Source organism: Palaemon carinicauda, chromosome 35, assembly GCF_036898095.1.
Source record: "Palaemon carinicauda isolate YSFRI2023 chromosome 35, ASM3689809v2, whole genome shotgun sequence".
Lineage (NCBI taxonomy): Eukaryota > Metazoa > Arthropoda > Malacostraca > Decapoda > Palaemonidae > Palaemon > Palaemon carinicauda.
Window position 1 is genome coordinate 79,300,024 of NC_090759.1, and position 27,730 is coordinate 79,327,753.

Consider the following 27,730-nt stretch of genomic DNA (forward strand, 5'->3'; position numbering starts at 1 on the left):
AAAAACCCAGTACTGAATTTTTGAAAATTATTTTGAATTATTGTAACAAGGCTCCCCACTAACTGAAACAAGTTTATTAAGCAGAATTCTATATCACAATATGCATAGTATTCAGTATATGATTAGTTATAAAAATACTGGTCCAGTTACTAATTACACTGCATATTGTAAAATTCATTCTGAGTTTGTTTCAGTAATTGGGTACGCACAAACTTGAGTAATAGCAGCATATCCCTCTAAAGAATGCTCTCATTTACTGACCATCTCTTACATGATTTTCCATCCTCTTCATGGAATGTGTTAAAACTCTTCAATAAAATTAAAAGTTAATGAAAAGTGATATAGTTTTAGATATCTCGAGTAAGATGAGAGGTCTATATCGAGAAAGGTTCCCTCCTCGGTAATACATTTAACTATGCAATATTAGTTAGGACTTTTGCAGTTGCCTTTAATAAAAAACAAAAAAACAAAAACTATGGGGGGTTAAAAAAAAGGGGGGGGTTGGGATTTTAAAACATTGAGATGGGTCATTTTGAATAATTTAGTTTTTTAAAAGCTTACAAATTTAATAATTGGAGGGCGGGAGGTTTTAAGTATATCTACCACATGCATAACAAAAAATGGATTTTGCCGTATGAAAAATCTATTTTTGGGTGAGATAGCCATGTAATCCTGATGGAAATTCCCTTCGGCAGCTTCCTACTGTATAATATTTCTGCGAATGATATTACAAGAGAATTACTGTTGGGTATCACAGGGTTCTAACCCCCAGAACGACTATCCGAAGATATCGTGTATAATCAAGGACGTATCTGAAGATGACCATATATATCTGCACCCCCAATAGACTTTACACATCTATTACAAAACATCTTAACCAAAAAAAGCAGAGCTGTACTAGGAGATCTCGCAAAATGTTTTTAAGGTTACTATTAGTGCAGTCAGGTACCTAAATATCGTATTGAAGAGGTAAGTCGATGGATATAACACAGGTGAAACACGTCCACCATAACAGCAAGACAATTGAGGTAGCAGAAACTTTATTTAAAATTACATTACACATCCCCTGACAGGTGCCCAAGAGGCGGAGAGGAGTGTGCTGGAGGAAAATGAGTCTTGGCTGCCAGAAAATCCTTGAGTATTTCTTAAGAGGGTGAGATCCTGCCTTCCTTCCCACAGTGACCACGATAGGAACTTGTCGTCTGCGGTTGATGCCAAACCCTTTTTGTTTAATGTTTGCCGCTGATCCGACCATCCCGGCTTGTATGGCAGAGCAAGTTTCCTTCCCCCTTCCCCACAACCCCACTTCTATAGTTTCTCTCTTCTTTCTTGCACAGTGTTTTCACATGCGATGTGCAGAACGGTGTTCATCTCGCCTCTATATTTTCTACGCACAGGCTCTTGTTCACTGTATTTTTATTTTTCTAATTTAATTACAGTAACTTCTTCCCCCAGTGTATAATTAGCTTGAGTACACTCGACAAGATTGTACAAACAATTGTTGGATTAAGCTGTGCATTGTATCAGTCTTCACATTCTTTATCATATTCTGCAAAGCTTAAAACATGTTCATTCTATATGCTAGAGGTACCAGCAAAAAAGAGGCCAGGTTTTTTCAGAAACTGGCTTTTTATTGTTACAATTTCATCAAGTGTGCATATAAATACAATTCAAAGTATTACATCTGAACTGCTCTTCCAATCAACTTCATAATTTAAAAAGAAAAGAAGTTAAAAACACTTATTTTAAAAAACCAAGTACTTCCAAAACTGACTTCTCTCATGCTGAAACCTAGACATCAAAAAATACCAATTAAAATCGGTCCATCTAAATAGACTTAATAAAACTTTTTTTCACTTATCTATAGTAACAAGCAAGTATAGTAAAAGACAAAATACCTTTGCATAATAAGATGTCAACTGAAATATAACTCAGATCTGAAATAAACACTAGTAAAAATAAGAAGAGAGAGAGAGAGAGAATGCTTTCAAGAGCTTAAACATAAAATTCCCATTTCGTACAGGTGATGTCCCTGATATATCAACAGATCTGAGCCTAATACAATGCCTACAAAGGGCACCAACAGGACGCTACAGTCCGCCTAAAACTCTTATATAGACATTCACATCCAATTAAAAAAAAAATAAGTTAATTAAAATACGAACACTGCAAAAGAGCAGTTAGCCAATAAAATTTGTTTCTTTTCTAGGTCAAGGGGGGGGAGTAGCGAGTCTGCCCTGTACGTAGGCTTATGAAGCCGACCCCAAGTGTAACGCACATACCCTAGTGCTGTAATAAAACTCTCACTTTTATTTTCTTTTCCTTCATCTTGACAATCCAGTCTAGGATATACAATGAGTAAGCAAAAAGGGGAGGGGGGTGGTTGTAAGTGATATTTTCAAGGTGGCAAGTAAGAAGTTTAAAAACTATTACAGCATATGGAACATACTTTGACCTGCACTATGACCTCCTCGTGAGTGAGGCGATGACTATCCTGATATGGCGAATGAAGTTGTAATACATAAATGAATGCATGAGTTTTGTGAATGATTACTATTGTACATAGAATGAATAAACCTGCAATACATATCTGTGTGAATGATACGAGTGGATGAATATTGTACGAACTTAGTTGCCTGAGATAAAACAAGCGGGGGGAGCGCACACACGCATCCCCCCGGCTTGTACCAATGACTTGATCGTGCTGAAATGACACAAATGAGAAATTGTACCTGATGTTTAACCTGACCTGACCTGACCAGTATAACTGTAATGAGGTAATGAGATGAAAGTGTGGGGGGGGGGCCAGCGTACTGAAGCATTGCCGATATCGAAGATGTGCGCCAGTGCTTGCTTCTCTTCCTGTCAAATCTAATTTCTAAAACAAGAGGAAGAACAACAAATCGACTGACATTTCCAAATAGGATAAAGTTCAATGATACAGTTGCCTGGCTAGGAAAGGTGTATGCGACTGCTGCTATTGCTGCTGCTCCAGTGGCGAAGGTGAAAAAATGGCGAGGAATGCAATTTCTGTGTTCCATACAAAAGCAACCACTTCCTGCTGTAGCCTTTTAGGCAGCAGGGTTGGGATTATTTTCATACTGTCCTAGTCTCGGTGCAACCCCACAATACCGTAGTTGATGAGACACCACTAAAGTGATGACCTATTCGTAATACAAGAATTAAATACAATATTCTATTAATAAAGTTATAGTGTAGTTCCAATATCAACAGGTCAAAGAAATTAAATATAATCTGTTAATAAAAGTCTAGTGTAATTCCTAAAAGAAAAGTTTGAGTCCTAATCTATACGAAACGCTTAGCAAGTCTTTGAGACTTGCAACCTAACTTATGCAAAGCCAAAGAAGGAAAAAAGTAAGACTCTCTGCTGTACTAAAGACGAAAAATAAAAAAGAAATGAATCGTACGCGACAGTCGCGTAAAATGACGTAGACATACGATAGGTGTCCGTCCTGCTTAGTCACTTAACCAAGATGTATAAAATACCAACTTAAGTGCTTACTATTCAGAACTATCAAAATGCCTACTTGTGTGGGGGTGGGGGAGAAAATTTTGCAGCATATTTTCTCTTACAAATCTCATAAATTCCTAATAAATTCCTAATAAATGACGAGCTTACATTTCACAGAAGCATGAAGACAAAACCACGAAAAGAAATCCTACCTTGTTCCTGACTCCTAAAAACCACACAAGATTGAAAAATATCTGGTTAAATCTTTCAGCCAAAGAAGGAAATCCTTGCTTATTACGGAGTAAAACTTTATAACAAAGATACTATACATAAATTGCAAAACCTAAAACACTAAATGAAATATTAGTTCACGCTTTACATTCCATCTCCATCTTTGGATACTCCACCAATGCGTGACAACTTCTGTATTTCCTCTTTTTTTTTATTACAATTTCATAATTACATTCAATCATCCATTCATAAAATGGAATAGTAATGTGTCTTATTAACAATTTTCTTAGGATAAAGAACACAATTCATACTGTAATTTTAGGTTAATGAACACTAGTACCCTCAATTCAATTATAACTGCTGGGGAAATACAGAAGTTATAGATGATCTTAACTGGATATATAAAACCCTGTTATGTTAGTTTAAACGCAAGCAGATTGTAACACTGAATAAATAGCTTGTACCGTTTAAAAATTCAATCTACGGAACACTCGAGCTGCTGTCATGAAATCAGATGCATGAAACTAAGGTACCAGATATTGCAGACACACAAAAACCGAACTTCGCTCAAATGGTCAATGTGATGAAATAAATGGACCGAGAACATTTTAGATACGACGTCGAGGACATGATCGTCCTCCGAGTACCGCAGCTTCTCAAACGCACACTGGGGTCAGGCTCCCTAAAACCTGGATATATTTTTTTTTCCTTTTGTTCTCTTAATTATAATATGTAAACTACAAGGCAAAGCTATTGAATAAGAGTCTGGATTTTTGCCAACTTGTAACATTCTTATGCCAATATGTACTTCATCATAAATAGTATATTCCAATTACTGTTCTATGTTAAACACTGAAAACTACAACAAATATGTTATGCATTTCCAATTTACACCACATCTCAATCCGTGTAAACAGCAAGTTCCTCGTATGCCAAGAAAGTTCTTCAGTCTCCTTATCAAATATAAAAATGAAAGATTAAATAATTTAGACAATACACAACACCAAAACATTTTCCCTTCAATGTACTTTCTTCCAAACCCTGTATATTAATTCTCCTGAGAAGACTACCAGGAGGTAACAATCCTACAGGCTAGAAATACAGCTAACTAAAATGTTTATTATCTTAGGTACAATCAATAAGGTCATCAAAAGGAATGTAATTCCTTCAAACTTGAACACCCATGGAACTATTGTGAATTCTTTTCTCCTTCCAAATTTGAAAAATTCTAATTATGCCTACTATAGTCCATTTCTTTTAGCGAGTCATATTTGCACCGACTCGCAGCGGTGCCCTTTCAGCTCGGAAAAGTTTCCTGGTCGCTGATTGGTTAGAATGATCTCGTCCAACCAATCAGCGATCAGGAAACTTTTCCGAGCTAAAAGGGCACCGCTGCGAGTCGGTGCAAATCTGCATCGCTAAAAGAAATTGACTATAGTATTGCAGTCAAGTTTAACACTAGAGGTTTTCTACAGGACCTGGTTATATGGTACCGTTGTCAAGAAAATCAGAAGTAAACCTTTCATCATTATTAGTCGATACATTTTTCCCTGAGGTAGAACTACCAGTAAAATAAAATCATGACCCTGAAACCAAAGGGGCACAATGCTAGCATAGAAAAAAAAAACAGTACAAAACTCATAACAAATAAAACTCCTCTTACTCTTAGTCTATTCAATATACTGTAATGTTGAGCACCACCTAATGTTTTCAAGGCATCCATTACATGGAATGCCTTAACCTGCTTTACTGAACATTACAAAACCCTGACAAAACTTGTGAAGCCTAACAATTATGTGTAATGTATTATATACACAAAGAGTAATTTTCACTACTCAAAAAGACAGGAAGAAGTCTATATAAATATAGTGATTAAAGTCATTTAAAACCTGACTGGAACTATCTTGTGTTGACCTTTCTGCAATCGTCTGTCGAAGAAACTTGTACGTACTTACACAAAAGCAATGTGATGCAAAAAAAAAAAAAATGCACAGCGTCGTTAACGTCGATGACCTACGAGAATTTCGCGTTCAATCCAGACTCTTGCTTTGAAAAGCTTCCCTTACAGACATATGGTCCAGCACTTCACCTCAAATATAACAACAAAACAAATAAATTTATAATTATGAATTTTATGCTACTACATTGGATACATACAGGAGGCAAACAAATGCCTGCAAGGAACAACAAGCATGGGGGCATCCTTACAGAGTAGGGTCTGGAAAAAAAAAAAAAATTGGGATAAAATCAACATATCCCCCAGAAAGTTATAATCATCTTGATTACAATATATTCATTTGGGTTCGTATGGCCACCCTTCCCCAAATACGTGTCTAGTCTATCACAAGACGATGGTGACTGCTGCCCGTGCTCCTCACCTGACCCTATTGACACCACAAACAAAAAGATTTTCAATGCCGATGTTACTTTCATTTTTTCTATTTTCCATTTTGATCTTGAAGAGGTTCACAGCTTCCCATTAAAATGACAACACAATTACCCACCCATTTTAATAGCTTTCTTTTAAATCTCTCTCTCCTCTACATATATATGTATACACCAGGAGCACTTGCATTTATTTTTGGCAAACACCACCCCAGTGCCTACTGGTGTGAGAAATGCTTTTTTCCCATAAGCATGAGGCAACAGCGAATAGCACAACAACATAAACCCACAACATGATTCTGTCATGGGGTGAGGTCTGGATGCCATGGGTCATGATGCTGTGTGTGTATGTGTATATGTATATGTATGTGTGTGTGTGTACAGGCATGAGGTATTTACAATGCTGAGCGAGCAATAGCCATAATAAAGTCTTCCTCACTCACTGCTGGCTTTACCATTATACAACAGTTAACATTAATCTTGGAGAGGGAAAAAAAGCACCATTGGTTTCACAAATAAACCACATTAAAACAATCACTAGTTCCATTTTTGCTGGCGACAACTTTAAACGCTACAAACAAGGCGCAAAATATTTACAAAATGAGGGGTAGTATGTATGTGTGGGGGCAAAGTGGTAGCAGGTTGGCCACTGGAGGGTACCTTGGCCCGACGATTGTCGACAGCCGTCTCGGGACCTTCTACTGGCCTGAGCTAACACCTTTACAACACAGGTCAGGCTCATCAAATGAACATCAGTATCCTCTGTGGTTGATGAAAATGCTGACTTTTGAACTGAGAAAGGTTATCAAGCAAACCAATTTTTATTTATGTAAAAAAAAAAAATATTTTAACATGTGAAAAACTGCTAGACATAAGTGAATATATTTTACTGGTATGAAATCATCTTTGATGTCTATGAGGTATTAGCAAGGCTCTGATGCTTTGATGATCCTGCACCCATTTATCCACACACTGAAATAACACTTGCCAGGGGGAGGGGGGGGGGGGGGGGGGTGGGGGGCACAACCATTAATTTTCCTTTATGCCTGAGTTACTGAGTTGAGCTTCAAGCTGCACTATGAGCTGCTAAGTGAGTGGCTGGATGCAAAGTATGCCAAATCTTATCCCTAGAACCAAGTTTCATACAGAGAAACACTTGCCAACAAACTGGAAACAGTTACAATCAAAAACACCATATCCACTCCACAGTTTCAATGCACAGAACTAGACAAAATATGAATAAGAAATGCAGAGCCATTGAACTGAGAGCAGAAGAGACGGCTCCTCCTCCTCCGCCTTCGCGGGGGAGGAGGGCTTACATAGCATAATACACTCGATCCACTCATTTGCAAGCAAGACAGTCAAAACTGATTACACTAGAGGTCCGAGCAACAAGTAAAATATATAATATATATGAAATTCATATTACTGGGCTAAAATTCAATTGTCAAATTAAATTGTGTGCCAATTGTAAGTGTAATGGCTAATAATAATAGATTAATTGATTAAAAATTAAAAATATGACTTTTGAAAAGTAAACCTACAAACAATGATTGAGGAAGAAAAAAGTTGCAAAGAAGAGACCATTCTTCAGCACTAGTGCAAAGAGAGTGCAATGAACCCCCACCGTGACGTTACTCAACTCGAGGAACTAACGGTTATATTCTTAAAGCATTACCGACCCTCCGCGAATGTCGTCTCTCCTTTCTCGATCCGGCAGGTGGCCCCCCTTTGATAGCATTCAATCGAGCCAAACATTACGAGACCTGTCATGAAAGCTATCAAAAGGACAAATTCTTGACTTATCTTTCAATTATGAAATGACATATTTATACAGATAAAAGCCATGTATTTCCCATTAATTTTACTTTTAAAAAACATCAATGCAGACAGAATACAAGCATTCAATTACAGAACAAGCTGTCTACTGTATTCCAATTCAACTTCTTACTTTCCGAGGCCCAAAAATCCCAGTCTTGGGAATACAGACTACAAAAACTCGCCACCCTGCAGGACTAAGACGGGGGAACAACAACAACGACGGCGGGCGTCTCCAATGCTTCGATAAAAATATGGCCGTAACTCTGGCAGTGGGGACACATGGAAGGCAATTCCTGAGGTGAAGAATCAAATCCCAAAGTAATTTTTGGGGGGCTTCTGGGAAATGCCAGGTTACCAGGTGACTCCCAATATCAAGTCTCACGTCACATAATACTTTTTTCCATCCCTATATTAAAAAGAGCTTCTTTAGCCTTATCTCAATTAGGCATTCTCCTTCTTCATTTTTTGTCCTGAGATATTAGCTGCAAACTTCGTCAGTCTAAATAATGTTCACACTTTCTCTTACACAGTATGTAACCTCACATTTGAACACACATCCACTGTATATAATTCACTAACATATAAATAATACTTCTGCTTCATACCCTGCTTCCCTTGGCTGTTTTTTTTTTTTTCTTTTTATTATACATCTTTTGAGTATATATTATCAGATATTGTGAAAAGGGAAAAATGCCAGCAGTCACTTCAATACTTATCCATGAGTATTTTGACCCAGACTTTTTTTTATTTTCTCTCTCTTTCTCATTCTCACCCTGACCTGAGCACTTTCCCTGTTGGCCCCTTTGGCACTACACTCAGTCTCGCCCCCTTCCCCCATCCAAACAGTCGGTCTCTCCCAGCTTCCTTTGCTATAGCTATGGGCCATATAGTCTGTCTTTTTTTTAAAGGGCTCTCTAATTTATCTGAATTTTATATATCTCACTTTTTTCATTTTTCCTGCTTTATCTAAAATTGGTGAAAATGAAAGTTTCACAAATCAAAATGCATCACAGCACCGTGGGAATTTTTTTTTTTTTTAAACTATTGCACTAACCAATAAGAGGAAGGAAGACATAGTCTCAGTCACTAATGCAGCCTCTCGTAAATCAGTACCAAATTCCAAGTACTGACGAGTTGTCGAATAAAAAACGATTTTTTTAAAAGGAAAAAAAATAAAAATAAATTCACTTTAAAATTTTCTAACACCGCCTGCTTTTTGACAGACGGTGGCGTAAAACTTTTCAACGCAAACACCGAAATAGAAATATAAATCAGCCGTACTAGGACTAATGTCTATGGGGTGGATCTGTTGGTGAAAGGAGAGGGGTACTGAGGCAGACACTTGATACACTAGGCCCCCAACACAGGGACGCACTGACTGGGTTCTGTCCCCCACCAGCACCCAGAACTGGTGGTAACAGCACAGGTACTTGTCCAGGTACGTGGCCACCACATCATGGCCTGAAATGTAGCAATTACATATTGATAAATGTACATGGCCACCACATTACTTCATGAAATGTAGCAATTGCATATTGATAAAAAATGTACATGGCCACCTAATCACTGTATGAAATGTTGTAACTACATATTGATGAAAAATGTACATGGCCACCACATTACTTCATGAAATGTAGCAATTGCATATTGATAAAAAACGTACATGGCCACCTAATCACTGCATGAAATTTAGTAATTACATATTGATGAAAAATGTACATGGCCAGCACATTACTTCATGAAATGTAGCAATTGCATATTGATAAAAAATGTACAGGGCCACCACATTACTTCATGAAATGTAGCAATTACATATTGATAAAAAAGGTACATGGCCACCACATTACTTCATGAAATGTAGCAATTGCATATTGATAAAAAACGTACATGGCCACCTAATCACTGCATGAAATTTAGTAATTACATATTGATGAAAAATGTACATGGCCAGCACATTACTTCATGAAATGTAGTAATTACATATTGATAAAAAATGTACAGGGCCACCACATCACTGCATGAAATGTAGCTTTTACATATTGATAAAAAACATACATGGCCACCTAATCACTGCATGAAATGTAGCATTTACATATTGATAAAAAACATACATGGCCACCTAATCACTGCATGAAATGCAGCAATTTCATATTAATAAAAATGTACCTAGCCTGAAATGTAGCAACTACATACTGATAAAAAAACGTTCATGGCCTGAAATGTGAAACGTAGCAATTGCACACTGATAAATAAAACTTAAAACGCTTTTGAGCCAAGACATAAAACACAGAATCTCCACGTGCTTATAATACCTCAAAGGTCGTTTCATTAAACAAGATCATTTCAAATCTAGTGACGATCTGGAAATCCCACCTTATATGCTTGACTCCTTGTGTGGATTTGAGGTAGGGGAAAAGGGCTGGTTGCGAGAAGACATGGCTAGTCTTTCTACTACGCAGGAGGCAGATAGACGAGCTTCAGCGTCGTGATCCCAGCACTCTTCCATAGTGTCAATTAAGGCCATCATCCCCTGAAATAGATTAAATGGCCCCATGAAAAGAAAAGGAAAATTTAGGATTAAATGGACCCATGAAAAGAAAAAGAAGAGTCAGGATTGAATGGCCCCTGGAAAAGAAAAAGAAAAGTCAGGATTAAATGGCCCCATGAAAAGAAAAGGAAAATTTAGGATTAAATGGACCCATGAAAAGAAAAAGAAGAGTCAGGATTGAATGGCCCCTGGAAAAGAAAAAGAAAAGTCAGGATTAAATGGCCCCATGAAAAGAAAAAGAAAAGTCAGGATTGAATGGCGCCATGGAAAGAAAAAGAAAAGTCAGGATTAAATGGCCCCTTGAAAAGAAAAAGAAAATTTAGGATTAAATGGACCCATGAAAAGAAAAAGAAGAGTCAGGATTGAATGGCCCCTTGAAAAGAAAAAGAAAAGTCAGTATTAAATGGCCCCTTGAAAAGAAAAAGAAAAGTCAGGATTAAATGGCCCCATGAAAAGAAAAAGTCTGGATTAAATGACTCCATGAAAAGAAAAAGTCTGGATTAAATGACCCCATGAAAAGAAAAAGTCAGGATTAAATGGCCCCATGAAAAGAAAAAGTCAGGATTAAATGGCCCCTTGAAAAAACAAAGTCAGGATTAAATGACCCCATGAAAAGAAAAAGTCAGGATTAAATGGCCCCATGAAAAGAAAGTCAGAATTAAATGGCCCCATGAAAAAAGTCAGGATTAAATGGCCCCATTAAAAAAAAGCAAAATCAGGATTAAATGGCCCCACCCCATAAAAGAACAAGGAAATTCAGGATTAAATGGTGCCATGAAAAAAGAAAATTAAATGACCCCATGAAAATTTTCAGAATGCAAATACAGCTCATGATCAGATTTCCAATTCCCAGAGTTAATTACTCAAAGTGTACGAAAGTTAAATGGAATATTTCTAAAAAGGAGTTTTCATTCCAAAAATAAGTTTTTGTTTAATAGAAAAGCTATACGAAAAACAAAATTACGTAAGAATATAATTGAGAACTTGTGGGAAATTCCCATTTATCATTTACAAGAAAAATTAGATGGGTAAAAGTAAAAAACATTAACAGAAAATTAAAACATCGAATAAAAAAAAAAAAACAGACCATAGCAAGCTTTGATGTTAACCAGCCTCTCTCTCTATAACTAGAATTTCAAGTACATGAAAAGGGTAAATCATAAAGTACTCACAGTATGCTTTCGCCAACTGTCGCGGATGGCAGGTCGAACCTTCTTCGTTACGACGCATTCCTGCATTTCCTCCAGTGCTGGGTGTTGTCCAACTTCCTCTTCGAATGGCAAGTGATATTCTGGCACGGGACCATCTTGACCTATACGTGTGGCAAAGAAAACGACAAGCTGTATTTCCCAATTCTTCAGTATTCCGATGAACGGATACTTTTAACATTCAAACATATAACTTTTGACATATCTTATTTTCATAACACAGGGGCACACAAAACTACACTCAGACTCCGTAATCTTAAAGCTAAATCTACGAAGCTAGAAACGCCGAATTAAAAATTATATCGAGAAAATCACCACCACATCATTGAGAAAGTTCCTCAAGGCAAAAAATTGGCCAAAATGAATAGTCAGTCTCTGAATATCAATGAGATGTCAATTTTAAAGATACTATATTTAATATTCGGAATGTATGACAATCGGTATAAAATCATCGATGATACAGTAAATTGACTAATTCCTTCATATTATACATTATAAAGTTACTGTATATGAAAGGAAGTGGAGCAAAATCAAATATTTAATTTCTTAATTGATCATTGTGGTAACCTTTCATATGTGAAGGGGTAGCACTTTTTATCTATTCAAATAATGTATAAAGCATACATGTAAAATACATACTCATTTGTATTTATTCAATAACTAATCTTCAACATCATTATGTTTCACAGTCGTAACTTTTTAGGCCAGGCGTCATTAATTCTATAATTTTATGTCGGGAAACAAATTTTATGAGCCAGGCCTTTGCGGCACGAAATGAAGTGTTGCAGTAGATTCAAGATTTAAGTCTTTGTTAACCCTTTCACCCCCAATGGACGTACTGGTACGTTTCACAAAACTCATCCCTTTACCCCCATGGACGTACTGGTACGTCTTTGCAAAATACTGCTTTTTTTTTTTTGCATAATTTTGATAACTTTATGAGAAACCTCCGGCATTTTCCAAAAGAATGAGACCAACCTGACCTCTCTATGACAAAAATTAAGGCTGTTAGAGCAATTTAAAAAATATACATTGCAAAATGTGCATGAAAAAAAAAAAATGCCTGGGGGTTAAGGGTTGGAAAGTTCCAAATAGCCTGGGGGTAAAAGGGTTAACATACTTTACTACCATCCTACAAACAGTCTTATTGAATCAAGACGAAGATCTTTGTCGCGACTGTCCAAAAACAAGCCAATTCTGAAGTCAAAGATCAAGATAAAATATCCAAGAACCAGCAAATGATAAGAACTAATCGATCATTCAACTGCACAGACTGGATTCTCCAATATAGTGTACCAACCGTGTATCACACGATCGTACATAGTTCCTTGTGTACAGTATATATTATGCTAGTACCTTCGCTCTTCCCTCGCACTAAAATTAACCAGATTAAACATGTCTGCTTTTTTCCTCTGTAACATTGTCTGTTTTTCAAACATGAAATTTCTTGTTGCTTTGAGCTTTTGTATATAAAGGAGTGTGTTCTATAGTAAATTCACTCAGTTGCTTTCAACCTGCCTTGAGTCACAACCTTCTCTCGGCCCGTCACAATAGCTAGAATGAGAGGATAGAAGGGAAACTATTAAATTTTTATAGTTAAATTGTTCATGGCAAATCAATCAACATTATGCATAGGAGTTTCAACGGCTTTGAACTCATATACACACCCCTTAATTGGTTAACCTTGTCCGTTCAAATGTCTGTAAACGTTTGATACAGATAGTGATCAACTTATGACCTATGCGACTTATGACGATTTGACTTTATGACGATTTTTTTCAGGGTGATGATTTCATAAGTCTATCGGAAATATTTTCTTGTATAAAAATAAGCTGATTTATCTTGGTAAATCATTATTTTCTTTTATTGTTAATATACAGTATCTATTTTCAGTAAGAAATACATTAAGAAAAGTTTTAATATCTGTCGAGTTAATATTAAATGTCTGGTGACGTCATATCACTGGCGGAAAGCGACCGGGCAATAAAATGAATTCCTTCCAATAGGCTAACGATTAGTATTAGTATTCAAATTATCGAAATATTAAGTAACGATACAAAGTATTTTGTCGGTTTGTATCGTCATGAGTACTACATAGTGTAAATTTGACTTAGTTTTATTTAATCTCTGATAATAGATCGATACTTATCTAAAGAAAGTTTACTATGGGACAAATATTTTCTTGAAAATAATATAGTTCCTTTTACATTACAAAAATTAAATACTTTTGCTTAGTAAGTTAGTATTTTCATTTCATTTCTTGCAAGAAAAAAGAAAATGAATTTACATATTTTGCAAGTCATTCTTTGTAGAGTTTATGTCACATCATGTATTTGGTGGAAGCGCTGGCAAACCGAGCAATCTTATTATAGCATTCCCATCATCGAAACACAAAGTAACGATATGAAGTGTTTTAGTGGTCTGTATCATTAGTTATGAGATTAGTACAACTTATTGTAAAATCAAGAAAACAAAGTCTGATGACGTCATATTTTTGGCGGAAGGCGAGAGGCAAATCAAGTGATTTCCTTCCGATGCGTTAATATTGCCATAATCGAAACATCGAATAATGATGTAGAATTTTTTAATAATTTTCAAAGATATATGAAGATTTAACGGAATTAAAAATCAAAATACGGGGAGAGAGAGAGAGAGAGAGAGAGAGAGAGAGAGAGAGAGAGAGAGAGAGAGAGAGAGAGAGAGAGAGAGAGAGAGAGAGAGAGAGAGAGAGAGAGGTGCGTATTCCCTTTATAACTAATAATAAGGTCTATAAACGAACTGTATGAAAAATATGATACCCTATAACATATTGGCGCTATTGTAATATTCATTATGAAGAGATTTCGAATATCAAGAAAATTATATAAATCAGTGTTATTCGCACTATATGTGCGCATAATCGTAATACGGCAGCGTGACCTTGAGATCAGCTGATGCCAACCAAAAGTAAATCAAAGGAATTTGTTGATTATTGATATGATCAAGAAATTGAAAAATAAAATATAAACATGCTTTAATAAACCCCAATTAAACACAATAATATCTAATGAAATATGAAGACTTAATATTGAAAAAAAAATTGAATACTGTATGAAGCTTTAAAAATTAACTACCCGTATGCGATTGCGAGAACGAGTACACACACACACACACGCACAAACAAAGAGCTACAACGATTTCGCATTATACCTGACGAAAAGACGAACTGTATGGAAACTGATTTCCTGTAAAATATTGGCGCTGATGTAATATTTACCATGAAGGTACAGTATTTCTAATGAGTTCAGAAATTATATACAAAAAATATGCTATATGTATGTACAGTGAACCCTCGCTACTTCGCGGTTCGACCATCGCGGATTCACCACTTCGCGGATTTTTTCCATAACCCATATATATACAGTAATATATATATATATATATATATATATATATATATATGTGTATGCATGTATTTATGTATATATGTAGGTATGTATATGTGTATACATATAAATATATATATATATATATATACACACACACACACACACACATATATATATATATATATATATATATATATATATATATATATATATATATATATATATATATATATATATATATCTAAAGTAGGAAGATGAGATGTAGTTCTAAGGGAAAAGTATGGGAAATATGTCTGGGTAATAAGCAAAGCTCTACCTCCAGTTTGTTTCTACATTATGATCAGAGATAAATGTAAACAAAACATTGGTTGCCATTTTTTATCGTGCTTTTTAGCATGTTTAGGAAATGCATGATATAAAATCACCTTTAATATTTGTGCCTGTTTTAGTTTAGGGTACTGTAGTACATGCATTAAGTGTTCTGTACATTAAAGGGTAGTTTGTTAACAGTACTACGTACAAGGGAAGGTTTTAAAAGTCTGAATATACATGTTGAATAAATAGGTAAATATGGTGTCACTACTTCGCGGATTTTCACCTATCGCGGCCGCGACTGGAACCTATCTACCGCGATAAACGAGGGTTCACTGTACGCCATATTTTGATGTGGTAGGTAGCGGCACTTTCAGATCAGCTGATCATAACCAAATATAAACAAAATTTTAAGTATTCTCGATTGGTAATATGTTTCCAAAATTGAAAAACAGAATACAAAAATGCATTAATAGAACATGTGATATACTATGAAACAAGAAAATGGAATAATAATAGACAGTAAGAAAATATCGATAAAATATGATCGAGATGATGGCCGAATCATAATGCATCATAATAAATCTATGGAAACTTCACTTTTTTAGTTCGACATATGACGGAATCGACTTAAGACGCATTTCTCGGTCCTATCTCTGTCGTAAGTCGACGACTACCTGTATAAGAGCTTCATTGGTCTGTAGGATATTTTGATCTTGGAGGTTTACAGTAGATCCTTCGCAGATGCGGAGACAAGGAAAGTATAAAATCTTTACATCTCAAATCCTTGCTCCTGTTAAGGCATGTATGACTCTCAGGGTGAAGGAAAACGTGAAGTGCGTGAATGGATAAAAAGACAGGTAGTCCACAAAACAATGATAAAATCTCATATGTCAATCAACCAGATTGCAGTAACATAATCAGAATGGAAAGTCAACCAAATGGGTGAACTATATCAAGGCAACAACCTGAAGCCATGCCTGACAAGGGATACTTTTGTCGAAGGGAATAGATGCCTGACAAGGGATACTTTTGTTGAAGGGAATAGATGCCTGACAAGGGATACCTTTGTCGAAGGGAATAGATGCCTGACAAGGGATACTTTTGTCGAAGGGAATAGATGCCTGACAAGGGATACCTTTGTCGGAGGGAATAGATGCCTTCACAGGTTCAGGATACATTGTGGGGAAACTCAGAATCAGATTCCTGGTGGAAGGCTTCACCTATGTTTCAAATACTTCAATTGGTCTCGGATAACTTCATTGCTGCCCTCAAAGTAGCTATATATGGTAGCACTCCAGAAAGAGCCAATCTGTACCTCTTCATTTCTGAAAGGGATACAACCTCGGATAAAACACGTAGTTCATCGAGCCTGCTTTCTCCCTGTAGATTTGATTTTCTGCATGGTGTGGCAACGGCAGCAGCTGCCTCTTCCAAAAAACAGGGATATACTTGCTGAGCTCATCTTATGAAGAGAATTTAACCTATCTTGGAACCTATGGATGTGGGGTTGCATTCATAGTTTCCTCCAGAGAGTAACAATTTTAGGATCTCAGCAACTATGGCAAGCAAGTCTGGAAATCATTCCCTAGAGGTCATCATGGGGTAATGACCAACATGAGTGAGTTTTTCATTAACCTAAACTTCTCTGGGGCTCAGAGGATCAAACTGAAAGGGATGTGTGCAATTTCCTCAATCATATATCAATGAGTATATGTGCAAAGTCTCTAAGTCTGGCTATGGATAGTAAGACAGGCAACTTTTGGTTGAGGGGTGCCGTGAATAGATCCACCTACAGGATTCCTCTTAAGTGATATAAAACTTTACATACATTGAAGGGAAATAACATCTGGAGACTTTATTCCTTCAGCCCAGCGAGTCACTAAAGACATTGGCATTGAGTCACTAAAGACATTGGCATTGCAGGACCCAAGAATGAATATTGGGGCGATCATCACTGCCTATCAATCCATGTAAAGATCTTTACAGCCAAGCGACATAGGTCCTCGGAGTGGGTGCCTCCTTGGATTTTAGGATACGCAAAGGTGGAGTTATCCAAATCCCTCACATTTTGACCTACCAGACACCAAGGTTGTTCAGAACTATAGGAGTTCCTTCTGTAGATTCTGAAACTTTTGCCACCTGAGAATGTCTGACTACAATTAAGGAGACTATGTCCTACTATTACCTGCCACTTTTTTTCTGTTGGGGCTAAAAAAATTGAAAAGGAGCCAATTAGATCTTACCCTCTAGATTCTGCTAGTTGAGGGCTTCACCATCACCTAAATGGTTTTAATTTCCATTCCGAGGTATGCAGTTTGGGCGGAAACAAGATCGATCCCGACCCATTTACCTACTGGTCTATATGGAAGAAAAGATCCAACAAGGATACCTCTTCCGTGATCAACACTCGGCATGTGCAGACCAGGACTAGGCAGCCATTAAAGCAACAACTACAAATGTCCAACTTGTTCAGAAGGATGTGTCTGGGGACACTTTAAAACTATAAACTTTAACAAAACATGATTGACAGCAATGCCAAAAAACACTTTCAGGGATAGGGTTATACGGGGGGTGGCCTACTAACTCCTAGTCAAAAGTGTGGTCAATACAAATACATGCTAGATTCCCTTCCCGAATGACACCAAAGTTTATGGGTAAACAATTCACAGGTCTACTTCTTTCAATACCAGACCAGGTTTAAAGGTTATTCATGAAAAGCAGAGGCAAGGGACAGGACAGAGTCCTAGATACTGATCACATATACAAATAATCAGTGCCCAAGCCCCTCTCCAAGCTATGACCAGGAAGGGCCAGGCAATGTCTGCTGATAAAATTCGAAGTCTTTTTAAAAAATCAATGCTTCTTTGATGTAAGTGTTTTCTAGAACAACGATAGAACTCACTTGAACACCTGGACAATATCTCCCAGAGGACCAGGCCACAGGCATACATGTCAATACGCAAGAAGGCATCCCTCTGGAAGTTAATGGCACCATCTAAAACCTCGGGAGCCATGTAACGACGGGTGCCGACCTGGGAAAGAACAGAAAATATAAATGTCAAAACTTCATATAACGAAATATGCATAAAATAAAATATTGTATATTTATATATTTTGTGGTAAGGCCGATACAAAGTAATTAAGTATTTACAATACTCAGGAAAGAACAACATAAAAAATGTTCAAACTTAAAACATAAAAAATATACATAAAATAAAATACTGTACAGTATACATTGTGTATCAAGGCCTTTACAAACTAATTAAATATTTACAATAACTGTTCTGCAGAAGCACTTAGAGATAAAATTTTAAGACACTTGCAGTAAAGAAAGTCAAACACAAAGCGAGCAAAGGTGAGGCAACACGGAAACCATAAGCTTGGAGCAATCAATGGAGTGAAAATGGAAGCCGTTAACTTATATTGCTGTTTTGAGTATTTAACTATAGTGGGTGATAGCAGGACGAGAGAAGGGATCACAGAATAAGTGAAGTAAGAATGTGAGAAAATGTGTACGAGGTCACATTATTATTGAAAGTTAAGATTGAAGTGTATGAAATACATGTACAGATGAACGTAAAAAGGTTAAGGTAGTGATACAGATAATGCTTTGAATTAGAATATATCGTAAAAGAATTAAAAAACGTGAATGTAGATATCCATAGCGACGGAAAAGCACTGGACAGATGATGCCGAACAGGTACAGGAAAGGCAGGGTCTCGATATCTGGGAAGTGTCAGTGCAGGGAAGATAAGATTGAGTAAATGAATCAGGGACAGTTTAGGGGCCTCAAAAGCCATTCAGCATCAGGGTCGAACTTGGGGAAAACTCCGCAGTTGTACTACGAGGTAGAAGTAAGATGAGGTTGGACAGCAAGGTGGAAGAAAGGAAGCAGGAATAGAGGTAAACCATGGGGGCTAAACGCGAGTGCGGTTAGGGGTCAGCAGTATACAGTATAGTGAAAAGTACAGTTAAGGGTCAACCGTGTACTGTATTGTGTAAGGTGCATTGACTGCATTAAACCCCTTACGGGAGCTCAGATAATTGGCAAATGGTCCTTACGGCAGGTCAGATAAGAGGCAAATGGTCCTAACGGGAGGTCAGACAAGAGGTAAATGGTCCTTGTGGAAGGTCAGATAAGAGGCAAATGGTCCTAACGGGAGGTCAGACAAGAGGTAAATGGTCCTTGTGGAAGGTCAGATAAGAGGCAAATGGTCCTAACGGGAGGTCAGACAAGAGGTAAATGGTCCTTGTGGAAGGTCAGATAAGAGGCAAATGGTCCTAACGGGAGGTCAGACAAGAGGTAAATGGTCCTTGTGGAAGGTCAGATAAGAGGCAAATGGTCCTAAAGGGAGGTCAGACAAGAGGTAAATGGTCCTTGTGGAAGGTCAGATAAGAGGCAAATGGTCCTAACGGGAGGTCAGACAAGAGGTAAATGGTCCTTGTGGAAGGTCAGATAAGAGGCAAATGGTCCTAACGGGAGGTCAGACAAGAGGAAAATGGTCCTTGTGGAAGGTCAGATAAGAGGCAAATGGTCCTAACGGGAGGTCAGACAAGAGGCAAATGGTCCTTGTGGAAGGTCAGATAAGAGGCAAATGGTCCTAAAGGGAGGTCAGACAAGAGGAAAATGGTCCTTGTGGAAGGTCAGATAAGAGGCAAATGGTCCTTGTGGAAGGTCAGATAAGAGGCAAATGGTCCTTACAGCAAGTCAGAGAAGAGGCAAATGGTCCTTGTGGAAGGTCAGATAAGAGGCAAATGGTCCTAACGGGAGGTCAGACAAGAGGTAAATGGTCCTTGTGGAAGGTCAGATAAGAGGCAAATGGTCCTTACAGCATGTCAGACAAGAGGCAAATGATCCTTACAATAGGTCAGAGGAGAGGCAAATGATCCTTACAATAGGTCAGAGGAGAGGCAAATGATCCTTACAATAGGTCAGAGGAGAGGCAAATGATCCTTACAATAGGTCAGATAAGAGGCATATGGTACGTGTGCAACACACCTTATAAACTACTTATGAACCTTCATTGTAAGTTTACAAAGCAGTTTATGTTTTCCTCGGGTAAAGTGAAAATATGGAATCTACACAGAGGGAGACCAACCTGTCCGTGAGTATCACCAGCCGACTGTCCTGGATGGAAGACAAGTGCCAGGCCAAAGTCTGCAATGCATGCAGACAAATCAGACTTCAGGAGTACATTCTTGCTCTTGAAGTCACGGTGGGCAATCGCAGGTTTCAGGGCTTCGCATTTACTTGCAGGCTGCTCTTCGTGCAGGTACATCAATCCCCTGGCCATCGTCTCGCCAATTTTACAGAGTTCGGCCCATGTCACCAAGTTAGCCTGGGAAAGAGGGAATATTTACTTCTGTTACACATCTTTCAATGTTATCTAGACCATAACACTTGAGAGGAAATGGCTAATCGAGTTATCAAGCTTAAAACTTGCATAAACATTAATCACAAAATATTATTACCATTGTTATAGCTTAGATTATCATTACTGTATTCCTAATAGCAAATTTTTTGAAATTTCAATAAAATAGTTGGATAAATTTTGATGGAAATTCTTATTATATCAACTGTATATTTAAATTGTCTGAAAACTTAGTTACAGGACATGATAGCAATGTTGGATTTTACAAACGACCTAAATATTTCCTCTAAAATGGGTTACGGAAAATTCATCAGATCTTTTAAAGAATCACTCTGTATTATACTGTACTGACAAGTAAAAGTTTTGCATGTCATGACAGTATCTAAGCACATATGACTGAGGGGACCTTGATAATTTATTAATAAATCCGATTTTGGACAAGTCTGCTAAAGTAAGACTATTGGTGCCATTTGGTATGTACTGCACAGGTAATTCATAACCGAATATTAACTTTGCAATTACTGTAGATCAAAAACCCCAATGTTCTACCATTTATAATCTATAACTACTTTATTTTCAATGGTCTAAATCTATAACCCTTTTACCCCCAGGCTATCTGGAAATTTCCAACCATTAACCCCCAGGGGGTTATTTTTTTCCCAGCACATTTTGCAGTATATTTTTTTTTTTAAATTGCTCTCACAGCCTTAATTTTTGTCATAGAGAGGTCAGGTTGGTCTCATTCTCTTGGAAAATGCCTGAAGTTTCTCGAAAAATTATCAAAAATATGCAAAAAAAAATTTAAATAGCAGTTTTTTGCAAGGACGTACCGGTACGTCCATGGGGGTAAAGGGATGAGTTTTGTGAAATGTACCAGTAAGTCCTTTGGGGGTAAAAGGGTTAAGATATATATAGATTAAAACTAAGAAGTGACTTAATATCAAATCAAAATTATCAGCAACGGCAAAGAATTCCGGTAAAACACGATCTGCAGTTTGTAGTTGCTGCAAATATACGTTACCTTCAGATAATCGCACAATGAGCCACGCTCGTGGTAAGCCGTGATCAACCAAAACTCTGTGTGCAGGCTGTCACCTCTCTTCTCTGCACCAATAAAGTGCAGGATGTTCTCATGCGACATCTGAGGCAGGACAAATATCTCTTTTTCAACCATCCAAGAATTTTTGTCCTGAAAGAAAAAAAGTTTATACAATAACAGAAAACAAACTGTTCCCTCTGATACAAAACCAGTAAATATCAACCAGCCAATATACATATACAGAAATTACCCTTCAGAATTCTTATAAATAAAAGCACACTACATACATACATATACCAAGGCACTTCCCCCAATTTTGGAGGGTAGCCGACATCAAACAAACGAAAAAAAAGGGGACCTTTCCTCTCTCTGCTCCTCCATACCTGACGATGGACTCGACCGAGTTCGGCTGGTACTGCTAGGGTACCACAGCCCACCCTCCCCCGTTATCCACCACAGATGAAACTTCATAACGCTGAATCCCTTTCTGCTGCTACCTCAGCGGTCATCCAAGGCGACAAGAGGCGGCAGCAGGGGCAACCGGAACTGCATCACAATCGCTCACCATTCAATCCTGTTTCTAGCACACTCTCTTGCCTCTCTCACATCTATCCCCCTATCACCCAGAGCTTTCTTCACTCCATCCATCCACCTAAACCTTGGCCTTCCTTCTTGTACTACAGTAACTTATTCTATTTCTTATTCAGATCCCTTAACTATTACAATATTTTTCCCTCTTCCGACTTATTATTCAGCTTCTTCACAGGATTCTGAAACAAAATCCTTACCTGGACTGGAAATATCTTGACTGCAACAACCTCATTATGTAAATTGGCTTTCCAGACGGCTCCAAACCGTCCCCGGGCCTTTACTTCTTTCAGCTGGATTGGTCTCAAGCCCATCGGAGGCGAAGGAGGTACCAGAGCAGTGGATTCTATCGTTGGTAGTTCATTGAAGTTTGCCTGGTAACATTTACGAGGAATTAGTACAAGCTGTATAGCAATTAAATTTCTCTAGTAAAAAAATCTAGAGAATTTTGTTTAAAACAACTTTACCTTTTTGGATAAAAATCCATCATTCCTATAATTAAATATTTGTGGTACAAACGGTGACATCGTCTAAAACGATGGATCAGTGAGAGAATAAGTGATGAGAGGATGGGAAATATAGAGCATTTATTGACAAATTTATGACAAGGAAATTAAGATCAAAAAAAAAAAAAAAATTAAGAGAGAGAGGGAGAGAGAGAGAGAGAGAGAGAGAGAGAGAGAGAGAGAGAGAGAGAGAGAGAGAGAGAGAGAGAGAGGAGAGAGAGAGAGAGGAGATATTTGTTGATATAAAAAAGGGAGAGAAAAAGAGAGTTGAAAGTACCAAGACAGACTACTCAAGATGTACTATAGACCAAGGAAGACATGGCTATCAAGTAAAACAAAACTAAAAAGGGAGTAGGAGAAATTTAGGATGAATTAAGAATTTAGATCTATGGAATCTGGCCCATAAAACTGGGAAGACTCCTGAGCACCAAGGTGTGATAAAAGAGTAAACCCCGGAAGTACAGGTACTATAAAATTATAAAATGGAAGGCAAAGCTCTTTAGCTCTTGAAAAGGTGACTTACATAATTAAACAAATATTTTCAAGTTAAGAAAATAAGAACTTTTTTAACATCAAACTTATAACAAACTTTATAACTGACTTCAGTATTAAAAGCACTGAGGGCTTGTTCTTTAAAATGTTGATTCTGATACCCAACTACCAAAAGAAGAAACAAACAGAACGATAATCACCATTTTACGCTTCCGATAAAAGTAGAAACCAAAAATGACTATGACGACCACGCCGATGAGGGTGCCCAGTGTCCAGCAAACTGTCTTCACCACTATGTTTGGATCATCAGGAGTTGCTGAAATATAAAAGGACAGTAAATTCAGGATTCTTTAAAAGATGATCTGATTAGTTATATCAGCCTCATTTTAAAGTTTTAACAAATTTCAAGGATTCTAAGGCTAAAATTCAATTAAATTCATATACGGCACATGACTGAATACTTTTAAAGATTGATAACATTGAAATAGAAGTACCAATTAAGTGAATGCGTAAATACCACCCTAACATCTCCTCACATAGAATCGGGAGGCAATTAATATGGTTACTGCAGTTTCATCAACTTGAACTTATGTTTCTTTGCAAGGTAAACTTACACCACTACTTATAAAACCTCCCTCTCAAGAAATGAAAAACCATGGGGCCCGGGGGGCGAGTTAGTAAAGAGGACCCCCTTCCCCTTACCGTGGTGAAAGGCAAGCAAATATCTGTACGTGCTTTGAGGCCCGGTCTTTTGGAAGCCCGAGGCACATTTTTAAAAAAGGATCCTCCCTTACCTACGCCACTGGCACGGAGACTAAAATCTATTGAAAATATAACTGAACTTGGCTGCTAAGTCAACAAAATCTGTCCGATAATTTAAATTCAAAATAATTTTCTTACCACTGAAAATTCCCCTGAATTAATTATCTGTTTTGTATCGAGATAATAGACATCTTTACTTACTTGGAGTGGTAGTGGACACAACCGGAACTTCCTCAGCTGGGATCCAAGAGAAATTACGATTACAATAATTGCCGCTACAACAACAAAATATATGATTTTTATCCCCCTTCAGGCTGCTCACTCTCTGCCTGCTGATGCACTCTTCAGTGCAGCTGTGCCCACTAATCCAACACCCCTTGAATGTTACGTCCACCTGGAAAAAACACAAATTCATGAAGTACAATTGTTAAAATGGCATTTTGCATTAACAAAACAACCGCAACTTAAAAGGGAAAATGTGCAAGATTTAAACACAGTACAAATCCAGTTCCTACAGTAAAGGGATATAAACTATTCATAGGTGTTTTTCTACCATCCTCTAGTTAAAAATCATTACAGAAATTTTCCGAACCAAAAACACATACTCTATTAACATCAAATAAAAAGTCCAGTAATGTTGGTTCAACATAATGATGCCTGGGAAAAGTACATTACAACTAATTTCAGGCTCCATGCTTTGCTGGAACACAAGAAAACCTCCCTCCTATAAGGTCACTACTTTTTTAACCTTCCATTCAAGTTCACATGCAAGAGCTAAGTCCCTCCATTCTTCCTACTTATGGACTGCCTTAGCGCCAAGAGCCTGTGGTCGTTCCAATACCTACTCACCTACCCTCCATTCTCTTGAGTGCAGTACAACCAAAAATGCCAAAGCCATGCACCCTATGAGCAAGTGGGGACCAGCACAGTTGAAAAGTAACATAAGGGTCAGCCGAGAAGCTTCTCCAAGACCAGTTCTGGCAAATGAGCACGATAATCTTTCAATAATGGCTATATCCTGGTCTGCTAAGTCTACAAAAAGAAGGGAATCTCAAGTCCTGCAGGGTTTGCAGAAGGCTGGGAAGGTCCCTCTACCAGAAGAAGGGACCTAATTTGTTCTAAAGACTATGGACGTGATACAGTATACCCTAAACCAGAGCTTAGGTACAGAATCCCATTAAAAAATTGGCTGTTGACTGAGCTTGAATTAACTCCATCACTTCTCTAAAGGGTCAGCCAGAAGTGGTGTTGAGCAGAAATATGCAAACCAGTTCACCATCGCAACTGTTCTCGCCAGTAAGCGTTCCATAAACATTGGAAATAATATGAGGCAATCGGTCCAGAAAGATTTTACAAAAATATATACAGAACAGCTTGCCAAGCATGAATAAGAATAATTGACCTCCGACTGCACTCACTAAATAAAACTGCTCTAACTAGTTTGTAACAAAATTTTTGACAAGTACAACAGACGGCACCAAAGATGCTTTGATAAAAACGAAGACAGATTCTTTTATTGTCATGACAAAGAGTTTCTCTCAAGTTATAAGCTATTCCTAAGGTGTCACAATAACCGACTAGTCACTGACACTGGTCCCCAATGCATATAAACAATAACTAGTCAATCCTCCCCAAAAATACTTTACATATATCTATATAGAGTTGAAAACTGAGTAAAACAACAATCCCCATGAAGACGATATATTAATTTCAAAGGCTTTCATGTGGTATGTCTGTTGAGCATTCTTATAAATTAAAAATCTGCAATATTTCAACATAAATAACATAACTACCACGAAATAAATTCTCAAGAGAGTACAACATACCTTTCCATCATTTTCTGTCCACACGACAAAACAGTATTCCTCTTTTCCCGAGTCGCCCTTTGGGCAGGTTTCTACCTCCGTCCCAGAACATACTGCTGGCTTGGGATCTTCCTTTGAGCATAAAGTACTGTTGTACACCTCACAATGCATTGTACTTTTATCTTCACTTGTAGCTGAAAGTGGATAAATAAGTTATTAGAAAAATGCCTTCACTTCCTCCATTACATTATTTACCAGTTCTGACTGATCATATTCATTATATAAATTACTTTTTAATGTACCAACAAATTATAATTTTGTCTATCTCTAACATCACCTAAACTGCTGTCCCAACCATTCAATCTTTACTCACGCTACATCTTTAAAAAGTGATATCCTAAGTCGGACAGATGATTTCTTAAGTAACAACAAAAGGTTGATAACTACTACTAATACTACTGCGAGAGAAGACTTATGTCTATCCCTCTACTACCTCAGGACAGAAGATAATGTAAAGAACTCTTTCGCGCCAAACGCGATAAAGGAAATATGATGATCTTGCCGAAGTTTTCCGATCCTCTTCCAGCTTCAAGTACAGTCAGCCTTAACAGTCAGAGGTTAGGTAAGCTATACAAGCAAATGAAAAAATGCTATCGGCTTCCCACCTTCTATTTCCTTATGTAACTAAAATTAAACTATTTTATCCTTATAAGCATTGTAACGAAAAAAAAGTTATCACGTGCATAATAGCATACATCAAAACTTACCCATGTCATTGGAACAAGGTTGAAAATAACAATATTAAACCCTATTTGCCTCACGTAGATAATAAAATCCGCTGGTGATAACCCTGCACTTGGCAAGATAAGACTACTGTATACCCCTTTGACTTCCGTCTTTTATTGTTTTATGGGATTTGGTACGTATGGCCGGATGAGGCATTCAATGCAAGGGTGCAAATTGGTGAAAACCACACAATTACACTAAGAAGTAAAGTAATTAAGAAAGATTGCAAAACAATATCAAAGAAAGGAGGCACGAGCAGAAACAAATGTAAAAAAAGTGCAGCTTATGGTCAAAAGGATGAAGCAAAGACACTTTTAGTTGCCCTAGTGTACCGTGTGAATTACACTGACGGAACTATCCACCAATCAGGGACTTGCTTCTTATGAACAAGTTAGTTAAGAAAGAGCAAGTTTCTTTTCAGTTGGTCTCAATATTTATCCACTTAGTTATGGACACCCTTCTTTCTACTTAATTCTACAGAAAAAAAATTGTCTTCCTTTCCCATTAATGTCAAACAAATTTCCTTCCTAAAAACAAAATAAAATACAGAATTGGTATTTAACCGAGATTAACTTGAGCATACACTAACATAATACTTACTATTGAGTTTCTAAGTGAAACTATTTACTAGTACTGCAGTCCTTTTCCCATCTTCCATCTTAGTTATATGTAGTTTACAATAATTAAAGAATGAAAATGTTTGACTTACGTGAAAAAGTAAAAAATATAACACCTGCAATTTATATACAGTACAGTATACGGCACACATATACCAGATTCCCAGTTTCTTAATCTTAGACCTTAGTGTCAGTTTATATTTGGGGGAAGGGGAAAGGAGTTGGGTAAGCAATTTACTTTCAAAAGCTATTATCATTAGATAAAAAAGTTTGGTAAAGCAAGATGCTACAAGCCAAAGGGCCCTAACAAGGAAAAGAGACCAGTTTGGAAAATAAACTGAAAAGTAACAAATTAACCATGAGAAATTAAAAAATAAATATCAATAAAGTTAATTGGATAATATATAGGCAATGC

The 27,730-nt window shown here is 37.2% G+C and overlaps 1 protein-coding gene across 1 annotated transcript in view; it reads right to left on the minus strand.

The window, feature by feature from the left end:
- Positions 1-1,023: 1,023 nt before the first annotated feature.
- The window catches only part of LOC137627919 (activin receptor type-2A-like), a 36,535-nt gene continuing 9,828 nt past the window's right edge, over positions 1,024-27,730 (minus strand). Inside the window, exons 3-12 of the mRNA XM_068359372.1 lie at positions 25,934-26,106; positions 24,309-24,501; positions 23,546-23,661; positions 22,548-22,721; positions 21,742-21,909; positions 20,448-20,687; positions 18,251-18,380; positions 11,630-11,769; positions 10,283-10,439; positions 1,024-9,370 (exon numbers count right to left, since the gene is read on the minus strand). Of these exons, the coding sequence (XP_068215473.1) occupies positions 10,284-10,439; positions 11,630-11,769; positions 18,251-18,380; positions 20,448-20,687; positions 21,742-21,909; positions 22,548-22,721; positions 23,546-23,661; positions 24,309-24,501; positions 25,934-26,106 (1,490 nt within the window). The 3' untranslated portion in view covers positions 1,024-9,370; position 10,283. The remainder of the gene's footprint in view (positions 9,371-10,282; positions 10,440-11,629; positions 11,770-18,250; positions 18,381-20,447; positions 20,688-21,741; positions 21,910-22,547; positions 22,722-23,545; positions 23,662-24,308; positions 24,502-25,933; positions 26,107-27,730) is intronic.